The sequence below is a fragment of the Ipomoea triloba genome, chromosome 12 (assembly GCF_003576645.1).
Source record: "Ipomoea triloba cultivar NCNSP0323 chromosome 12, ASM357664v1".
In the NCBI taxonomy this organism is placed as follows: Eukaryota; Viridiplantae; Streptophyta; class Magnoliopsida; order Solanales; family Convolvulaceae; genus Ipomoea; species Ipomoea triloba.
In genome coordinates, this window is record NC_044927.1 from 15,020,977 (window position 1) to 15,031,890 (window position 10,914).

General features: G+C 37.5%; 1 protein-coding gene across 1 annotated transcript; it reads left to right on the forward strand.

The window, feature by feature from the left end:
- Positions 1-950: 950 nt before the first annotated feature.
- Positions 951-7,410, forward strand: LOC115999423 (protein FAR1-RELATED SEQUENCE 5-like). Its single transcript, XM_031239272.1, has 4 exons — positions 951-969; positions 1,111-1,942; positions 2,401-3,877; positions 7,366-7,410. The coding sequence occupies exons 1-4, from the start codon at positions 951-953 to the stop codon at positions 7,408-7,410; spliced, it is 2,373 nt and encodes a 790-aa protein (XP_031095132.1).
- Positions 7,411-10,914: the final 3,504 nt, after the last annotated feature.

Consider the following 10,914-nt stretch of genomic DNA (forward strand, 5'->3'; position numbering starts at 1 on the left):
ATATATATATATATATATATATATATATATATATATATATATATATATATATATATATATATATATATATATATATATATATACATATATATACATGTGCAACCCTATATACATATATATATATATACATATGTAACCCTACCTACATATATATACACACATGTATATATATATATACGTGTATATATATATATATATACACACATGTATATATATACGTATATATATATATACGTATATATATATATATACATATATATATATACATATATATATCTATGTTTATATATCTATGTATATATAAACATATAGTATATATATGTATATATATATATGTATATATATATATATATATATGTATATATCTATGTATATATAAACATACATATATATACGTATATATATGTATATATATACATACGTATATATATATATATACGTATATATATATATACATATATATACGTATATATATATGTATGTTTATATATACATAGATATATACATATATATATATATATATATGTATATAGATTTGTATTCAAGTAGGAACCATTCTTTAGTTGAGAACTAGGGACTCATCCAACCCATTAATTAATGTGAATTCAATGGTTGAGATGTATTCAGGCCCATTAATTAATGTGAATTCAATGGTTGAGATGTATTCAGGAATGAAAAATAAATTGATCAGCCGTATAACTATGTATTCAGGAATGAAAAATAAATTGATCAGCCGTGTAACTATAGGGATATTTTTGTCAAAATGATTAGAATCAAAATATTCTTCTTATTCTACTGATATTCTAGCGTGATTATAGGAAATCTAATTATAAAAGGAGTTCATCACCTTTGTATATTCCGACCGTTCAGAGCTTGGTTCTGTTGGCGGGAGTTAGCGGCACTGTCAGAGAGCGATTTAAGCAAGTCAGCGACGAAGAGATTGAACGACGATGGAAGGTTCAACAGCCGGTGAGTTTTTGTTATCGCTTTGATACGGTGTACCTATGCAAAGTCCAACTAGGGTGTGTACATGTGTTCTCTTTGTTTAGTGCATATGATAAACTTGTATTACAAGACTTATTAATTTGATGACATTATTTTGTTTTGCAGAGCATGCTAATCATACTGGTGGTTTCGAAGGTTGTGACATGCAAATTTCCCCAGGAAATACAAAATATTGGACTCCGGTCTGCAATCCTTCAATTAAGCCGTCGGTTGGACAGTGGTTCCTAAATTTGGACAATGCTATTGAGTTCTATGCAAAATATGCAGGAAAAGTTGGGTTTGATATACGTCGAAGCTCGGAAAAAAAGGACAGGCAGGGTAAGATTTTGATGAAGTACGTGTTGTGTTCCCGCGAGGGGTTTAAGCAACCAACTATTTTAAGTATTGGGGTGGATGGATCGCGTGGTGAAACCGGGACAGATGTTATTAGGCGTAGGACATCGAATAGGGTGGGGTGTAATACACGGATTGTGTTTAAGCGGATAGGAAGTGGGGGGTTTGTCGTGTTTTCGTTAGAAGAGCGGCATAATCATTGTATGTGTTCGGAGGTGTCAAAAACGTTTTTGAGAGTGAAGCGGAAGTTGGACCTTGGCCATCAGACTTTCATTACCAATTGTGCCAAGGTAAATATTGGGCCGATTAAATCTTTTAAACTGTATAAAGAAATGGTGGGTGATTATTCAAAAATAGGGGCAACGAGTGTTGATTTCTGTAATTTCAGACGTGATTTGTTGGCTTATATTGAGACGGGAGATGCGCATTTAATACTTGCCAAGTATCGACAAAAAAAAGAGGTGTGCCTGAAGATGTACTTCGAGTACGATGTAGATGAGTATGACCATTTATGTCGGGTGTTTTGGGCGGATCCAGAGGCTAGAAGGAACTTTGCACGATTTGGAGATGCAATGTCGTTTGATGCTACATATAGTACGAACAGGTAATTTATTTATTTTTTCTTGCTTGTGTACAGTATTATGAAGTTGTGTGCATAGTGATTGTGTTAAATAGTGTTAGTAGGGACATTGTAATTAACCTTTAGTGTGCGTCCAGGGATTTGAGAATGATAGGGGGTGCATTGTGAGTGCATTATATATACTGTGGGGACTGTGCATTATATTTATTTGCATGCATGAGGGTAGTGTGTGCAAAGTAGGCTATATTAATTAGCATAATAGGTGTAATTTATTGATAATGAATTCGAGCGGGGTAGTGTGTGCAAAGTGTAGACGAATGCGCATTCCGGCCAGAATTCTGTTGACATGATTGTTTTTTTTTTTCCAGTGGGTATATATCCATTTGTGATGCTTAAATGGTAGGTTATAGTTAATAAAATGTTGTGTCTGACATAATATGTTGATGAGTCGTAATCCTAGTTCGTTGATGTGATATGAGCAGGTATAGCCTGGTTTTTGTCCCTTTCACTGGGGTGGACCATCACAAGAAATGCATTACATTCGCTATAGGGTTAATATCTAAGGAAGATGTAAAATCATATGTCTGGCTGCTTGAGAATTTCAAGAAATGCATGGGGCATGTGCCGCAGTTGACAGTGACCGATCAAGATCCCACCATGAAGAGTGCCGTTGCACAGGTGTTTGAATCAACTCGCCATCGTTTCTGCATGTGGCATATCATGACCAAGGTTAGCGAGAAGGTAGGGTCAACATTGGCAAAGAACGAAGAGTTTCGTAGGGCATTGAATGCTGTTGTGTGGAATGAGAAACTTAAAATTGAAGAGTTTGAGGTTAGGTGGCATCATATTATGGAGGACTACGGACTCAGTGAACACAAATGGTTCAAGCAAATGTTTGAGGTGCGTGAATTTTGGATTCCTGCATATTTCCACAACGTCTTCATGGGAGGGTTATTACGAACTACATCACGGTCAGAAGCAGAGAATAGTGTATTCGGGAGTTACACTAGCCAACACGCTAGCTTAGTGGAGTTTTTCTTGCAATTCGAGGCGGCAATAGATACCCAACGGCATAAACAAGCGAAGCTTAATGCAGATTGTGAAAGCAAGTTTCCAGAGATGAAAACCCCGTTGAAGATCGAGCGGCATGCCGCGACTATTTACACCATAGCTATTTTCTATGATGTGCAAGAGGAGATTTATGCGGGGTGTGTCACGTCTCGAATCATATCTAAGATGGCTGAGGGCGATTCTATACACTTCGTGGTTGAAGATGGTGATGGGGGATTATTTGATGTGTACGCGAAGAATGTTGACCTGTCATTTGATTGCACATGTCGAATGTTTCAAAGGGTTGGGTTGTTGTGCAGGCATGTGTTTGTCTTATTAAAGGATTCCCGCGTAGACATCATTCCGTCTCAATATATTGTTGCAAGATGGACTCGAGCCTATGATGGCGAGGTGTGTAGGGGAGACAACATAGGTGTTGTTACGGATCCAAATTCTGCACTCACCCAAGTTTGGAATGAGTTCTACAATTGTGTTGGCCGTGCATGTGGAAATACCGACCGCCTGGTGGAGTTGGCAACATTATTGAAAGCTCATAGTGAGATATCCACCAATAGGAACAATGCTGTTACCCCAAGTACTGCTAAGGTAAGTGTTATCCATTCATTTTGTGGCTCGCCAAAGTCATCAGATGTTGTTGTCCGGCCACCTAACAGCTCGCCAAAGTCATCAGATGTTGTTGTCCGGCCACCTAACATTGCTAAGAATAAAGGGTCTGTTGTTGTCCGGCCACCTAACATTGCTAAGAATAAAGGGTCTGGGAAGCGATTGAAATCGATAAGAGAGAAGGTTGCCGAGTCTGGGAAGCGATTGAAATCGATAAGAGAGAAGGTTGCCGAGGAAGCGATTGAAATCGATAAGAGAGAAGCGATTGAAATCGATAAGAATGAAGTCATAACTTGCCACTCAAAATAATTTTCATGCCCTTTTCAGACAAGTTTGCAAAATTTCACATTTCCAGGAATTTCATCATTTGCAAATAGAACCGCAGCTCTAATATTTATAATAATCTGAACCGCAGCTCAGAGTAACAATAATTTTCATACTCAAAAATTTTCCACTTAGTTTCCCCTGAGTAAGCACTTTGAACATTTCTCAATTCTCCTTCTCAAACCTTAGGCAGTGGCATTTCCCTGCCTTCCCGTCGGTCTCCTTATCCCAACCTAGGGCCATGGCACTCCAGCCCTCCCATAGGTCCAACCTTATTCCAACCCCGGGCCGTGGCGTTTAAGCCTTCCCGAAGGTCCCCACCTTATTCCAGAAACTAAGGGTTTGAAAACATTTTTCTTTTTCTTTCCTGGAATCAAATAGTATTTTCAAAATAATTTATTTCATCCAAATATGGTTGTGACATCCCAAAATTTCGTTACTAGTTTTGTTACAAAAAAAAAAAATATTTTTGTCAAAATTGATTTTGACAGTTTCTGTCCAGAAATTACAGTTTTGCGCAGTCCGAAAGATTGAGCCGGTAAAAATAGTTCCCGAACTCTTTTTCACTTGAACGTTTTATGGTAGAACCCTAATTCATAGTACTTGATGTTCATAAAAAGTTTTGGTCACCTAGGTTCACGAATTTACACAGAAAATTCCATTTTTGCCCTTGGCAGTGTGCTGTCCAGCATTTTTCCTTCTCTGGACCAGTTTTGGGAAAAATTCCGAAAACCATACTTATACTACTCCAAAAATTATGAACGTTTATATGCGGATTCTACACTTATAGAACTACATGTATAAAAAAAATTGGACCAAAATAATTTACCGATTTTTCCCAGAAATTCACGGAAGTTACTGACAGAAATCTGTCCTGATTTCCTTTCTCTATTTCCACAAGTATAAGCTTATATAGACATAAATACAACATATACAAGCATATCCAAGCTATGAACTTGTATACGAAAATATTCCCAAAGCTCCAAAAACACCATATTTCAACTAAAATCAATTATCCAAATTCAAGTGACTAATTCCAACTTAAGGGAATTCCTTACCTCACAAGTGTGTAATATCACCGTAAAAGTAGTCTTGAACCTTTATCCCCAAGTTTCACCGAAAAACCCTAGGTAGAATACACCACCATAACAACATATTTAAGAAATCTTTACCTACAATCAAGTTCTAGGGAAGAAATCAAGACTTTTTAACCGAATAATATTGAAATNGTTATCCATTCATTTTGTGGCTCGCCAAAGTCATCAGATGTTGTTGTCCGGCCACCTAACATTGCTAAGAATAAAGGGTCTGGGAAGCGATTGAAATCGATAAGAGAGAAGGTTGCCGAGGAAGCGATTGAAATCGATAAGAGAGAAGCGATTGAAATCGATAAGAATGAAGTCATAACTTGCCACTCAAAATAATTTTCATGCCCTTTTCAGACAAGTTTGCAAAATTTCACATTTCCAGGAATTTCATCATTTGCAAATAGAACCGCAGCTCTAATATTTATAATAATCTGAACCGCAGCTCAGAGTAACAATAATTTTCATACTCAAAAATTTTCCACTTAGTTTCCCCTGAGTAAGCACTTTGAACATTTCTCAATTCTCCTTCTCAAACCTTAGGCAGTGGCATTTCCCTGCCTTCCCGTCGGTCTCCTTATCCCAACCTAGGGCCATGGCACTCCAGCCCTCCCATAGGTCCAACCTTATTCCAACCCCGGGCCGTGGCGTTTAAGCCTTCCCGAAGGTCCCCACCTTATTCCAGAAACTAAGGGTTTGAAAACATTTTTCTTTTTCTTTCCTGGAATCAAATAGTATTTTCAAAATAATTTATTTCATCCAAATATGGTTGTGACATCCCAAAATTTCGTTACTAGTTTTGTTACAAAAAAAAAAAATATTTTTGTCAAAATTGATTTTGACAGTTTCTGTCCAGAAATTACAGTTTTGCGCAGTCCGAAAGATTGAGCCGGTAAAAATAGTTCCCGAACTCTTTTTCACTTGAACGTTTTATGGTAGAACCCTAATTCATAGTACTTGATGTTCATAAAAAGTTTTGGTCACCTAGGTTCACGAATTTACACAGAAAATTCCATTTTTGCCCTTGGCAGTGTGCTGTCCAGCATTTTTCCTTCTCTGGACCAGTTTTGGGAAAAATTCCGAAAACCATACTTATACTACTCCAAAAATTATGAACGTTTATATGCGGATTCTACACTTATAGAACTACATGTATAAAAAAAATTGGACCAAAATAATTTACCGATTTTTCCCAGAAATTCACGGAAGTTACTGACAGAAATCTGTCCTGATTTCCTTTCTCTATTTCCACAAGTATAAGCTTATATAGACATAAATACAACATATACAAGCATATCCAAGCTATGAACTTGTATACGAAAATATTCCCAAAGCTCCAAAAACACCATATTTCAACTAAAATCAATTATCCAAATTCAAGTGACTAATTCCAACTTAAGGGAATTCCTTACCTCACAAGTGTGTAATATCACCGTAAAAGTAGTCTTGAACCTTTATCCCCAAGTTTCACCGAAAAACCCTAGGTAGAATACACCACCATAACAACATATTTAAGAAATCTTTACCTACAATCAAGTTCTAGGGAAGAAATCAAGACTTTTTAACCGAATAATATTGAAATCTTACCGAACAAATTGGAGAGTTGTGTACAAGCTTGGCTATGGTTTTAATGGAGGAAAATGGTGGAAGTCACCTCTCTTTCTCTCTTTTGAAATTCGGCCAAGGAAGAAGAAGAAGAAGAACAAATGGAATAAATTGGCTTTGGGTATTCTTCCTTTTGAGGTAAGATGTTTTTATGGGAAAAAAAAATAGAATAAAATAATGAAGTATTTTCAAACTTATCAGTTGGGGTCCAAACAGATAAAGTTTCGGTAGAAAATAATCTGGATAGAATAATTCTCGAAACCAAAAATTTATTCCAGACTAACCCTCAAAATTGGGCTAGGTTCGGTACACCGCGAAATTTTAGCGATGTACGATCAAAATAAATTTTCGCTGCTATGGGCTGATTTAATTGAATAGGAAGTTCAAGAATAATAATATGGTGTCTAATAATCCATTTCCTAGGATAATCGGGTCCGAATACCAGCTCCTAAAATTTTACGGTTCGTGACCGGCACGAACGATCGCAACTTAATAACAACTATACTTCCTTAAAAAAAATTATTTTGAAGCATCGGTCACTTATCTTATGAATGTCATAGCTTAAAGACATATTTTCTGAACCTCAAACTTATCGAAATAGACGAGGGGTTACAGTCTACCCTCCTTAAAAAGAGTTTCGTCCCCGAAACTTCCTTCTTATACTCCACGGTCTCAAATAGATTACTGCTTACCTTCGCTTACACATAATAAAATCTTAGTATGCCTAATCTTAGTACACAAATTTATTTAAGCATATAGCAAGTAAATCGATCCTACACACCTGAGCCAAATAACTCTGGATAACGTTCCATCATAACGCTTTCCAACTCCCACGTGGCTTCCTCCGAGCTATGATTCGACCATTGGACTTTGACCATTTTAACTGATTTCCTTCTTGTATCTCGGGTCTTAGAGTCTAAGATTCGAATTGGCCTTTCTTCGTATTCCAACGAATCATCCACCTCCAATTCCTCAGGTTCCAATACATGGGATGCATCAGGTACATACCGCTTAAGTTGAGAAACATGAAATACATTATGCACCCGGTCAAGCTCAATTGGTAGGGCCAGTTGGTAGGCTAAATTTCCTATCCTTTCCAAGATTTCATAGGGTCCTATATAGCGAGGACTCAACTTTCCTTTCTTTCCAAATCTCTTGACTCCTTTAGTTGGTGAGATTTTCAATAGCACCTTCTCTCCAACTTGATGTTCGGTGAATTGTCGTTTCAAATCGGCATAGGACTTTTGACGATCCTGTGCAATTTTCATCCTTTCTCGAATCACCTTGATTGCCTCTGTAGTCTCTTGTAGGTACTGAGGTCCAAGTATAACAACGTCGCTCTTGTCACTCCAACATAGAGGACTTCGACATTTTCGCCCATACAACGCTTCATAAGGAGCCATTCCTATACTTGCATGATAGTGGTTGTTATAGGAAAATTCTATTAAATCCAACTACTCATCCCATGAACCTTGGAAATCAAGTACACAACCTCTGAGCATATCTTCCAATGTCTGTATCGTTCGCTCCGTTTGGCCATCAGTGGCAGGGTGAAAAGCTGTACTTAATTTGAGCTGAGTGCCCATCATCATCTGCAACGCTTCCCAGAAACGTGATAGAAATCGTGAATCTCGGTCTGAAACGATATCTTGCGCTACTCCGTGATATTTAACCACGTGTTTAATATAGGCCCTTGCCAACCTTTCCATGGACCATGTCTTGTTTATTCGAATGAACCTCGCTGTCTTAGTTAGTCGATCGACAATAACCCACACCTGATCGTTTCTAGACTTGGTTCTAGGCAATCCTCCCACGAAATCCATCGAGATTGAGTCCCATTTCCACTGCGGAATTTCTAATGGCTGCAATAATCCCTTTGGTTTACTTCTTTCCGCCTTGACCTTTTGACAGTTCAAGCATTTAGCCACAAATTCAGCTACATCCTTCTTCATGCCCGACCACCAGAAATTTTGTTTTAAGTCCTTATACAGTTTATCCCCACCAGGATGAACTGAATAGGGTGTATAATGACCTTCCTTCATTAATTGTTCCATTATCTCCTTACACCCTTTTGGTATTATCCACCTACCTTGGAATCTTACACTCCCATCTGGGTGTAATTCAAACGGACCATGTTTTCCATCAATCATCTTCTCCCTGATGCTCCCTACCCAATTGTCCTCTTCTTGTGCTTGTTTGACTTCCTGGAATAGGGTTGGAGTCACCGACATGTAATAAAATTTTATTTCCTGTTCCACCTGACCACACATCTGTATCTCCAAATTGAGTCTCTGAAAATCCTCGCATAATTGTTCGGGTAATACCCAAAGATCATGGTTTGATTTTCGACTCAAGGCATCAGCTACCTTGTTTGCTTTGCCCTCCTTGTAACACCCCAATTTTCAACTCTTACATTTATTACAAAATCCGTAATAAAACGCTGCGGAAGCTTACATCATATCAACAGAAAACCGGGTGCTACCGCCACACCTAGAGTGAATTCTATCACCTCTTTGACAAACTCCACTCTAAGTGCACAGGCTAAACTTACAACATTAATAACAATCCCTGTCTACATCAAAGAGTAGACCTCAACCTGTACTTCCCTTCTATTCCGAGCTCATCGGCTACAGGGGCCCACACTAATCTGCAACTGATAAGAAACACATTGAAGTGCAGTTAGCACGACGGCTAAGTAAGGATATCCATGGGTTATCCAAAACTAAATAAAGGTTTTGTAAAACTTGATTACATCAACACCCTATCCTTACTCATCGGCCGAGGTTCTACCTGCAACCTTTACGAATAGCAATTTATACACATAATAGGCAACAATTTCAATATCATCTTAATCATTTTCCCTCTAGACGAGGTCATATAATAGTCATTTGCCTACTCAGATCATATAATGCTAAACATTTAAGCATATAAGCAGAAAAAGGGAAAACACAAATCCCATATTTGTTCTCAAACATATTCTTTGAAAAATCTTTCCTCAAAGGACATTCTCCTCACTTTTCACCATCTCCTTTCCGTAGCTACAGCGTAACTACATTTTCATACAAAATTTCCACTTAGTTTCTTTATAGAAAGCGTGAGGCCTTTGGAGTATTCACTTAACTCCTTCCCTGACCACTTGGATCATCGAACTCGGGTTCAGTGGTCATCACCCGGTCTAACACTGATCCCCTGGACGTAAGGTTCGTTAAAATGATCCCTAGCTGGCCCTACTAGGTCCATAAAAACGACACCTACCCGGACTTCTCAGAGTAACTATACTTTAAGTGTGCCCACCCCCGCAGGAATACCTCATCCAAACGAGTTATATAGTACCCGGCGAATAGACTTCGCACCTTCAGTATGAATGATCATACTACATACAACAACCTTGGGCAAGGGCACTTTAAGCCACCCGAAGGCTAATCAAGGTCCTCCTCAACTTTACTAGAAACCAAGGGTTTGAAAACCATTTTCCTTCCTTTCTCATCCTCCTTGAGCCGGTCAGCTATGGGCAACCTAGGCTGGTTAACCTCCTTGTGGTCCTTTGCCGGCTAGGATCACAGGGCGAGGGTTTACTCACATACTCGGAAGAGGAGTGGGGTTTGCCTCGATAAACCCAATATATGCATTCAACATAACATTTTCCACATTTATGCATATTCACATAAAGTACACATACTATATGTATATATATACACGTTAAGTATATATACACTGCACATACATGCTTTATAATATACATAATACAACATTTTGTACATACATTACACACACATTATAATATACATAGCATGCTTAACTTAAATATTTAGGCACATTAACAACCACCTCATACCATATATAATATGTATATATTACTTATATATATACATATATATGTTACACTACACATACTATATATATAGAGATACAACCTTCATTTAATTATACATATATACTCATATATGTACATATATACATATATATATATAGTTTAAACACACACACATCACACGTGTATATATATATATATATATATACATAATACACACATAAATATATATACTACACATATATACATAGGTTTCATATACATAATACCACTTCCTTATAAGAAAATTTCAGCTAGCGCAGTCTGAAAGATTGAGCCGGTAAAGATAGTTCCCGAACTCTTTTTCACTTGAAATTTTTATGGTAGAACCCCAACTTATAGTACTTGATGTTCATAAAAAGTTTTGGTCACCTAGGTTCACGAATTAACACAGAAAATTACATTTTTACCCTTGGCAGTGTGCTGTCCGGATTTTCTGCTCTCTGGACCAGTTTTGG

Excerpts from the sequence above, each read along its gene's own strand:
- LOC115999423 (XM_031239272.1), top strand. Across the intron at positions 1,943-2,400 it reads GCTACATATAGTACGAACAG|GTATAGCCTGGTTTTTGTCC; the intron begins GTAATTTATTTA and ends TGATATGAGCAG. Across the intron at positions 3,878-7,365 it reads TTGAAATCGATAAGAATGAA|CAAGTAAATCGATCCTACAC; the intron begins GTCATAACTTGC and ends TTAAGCATATAG.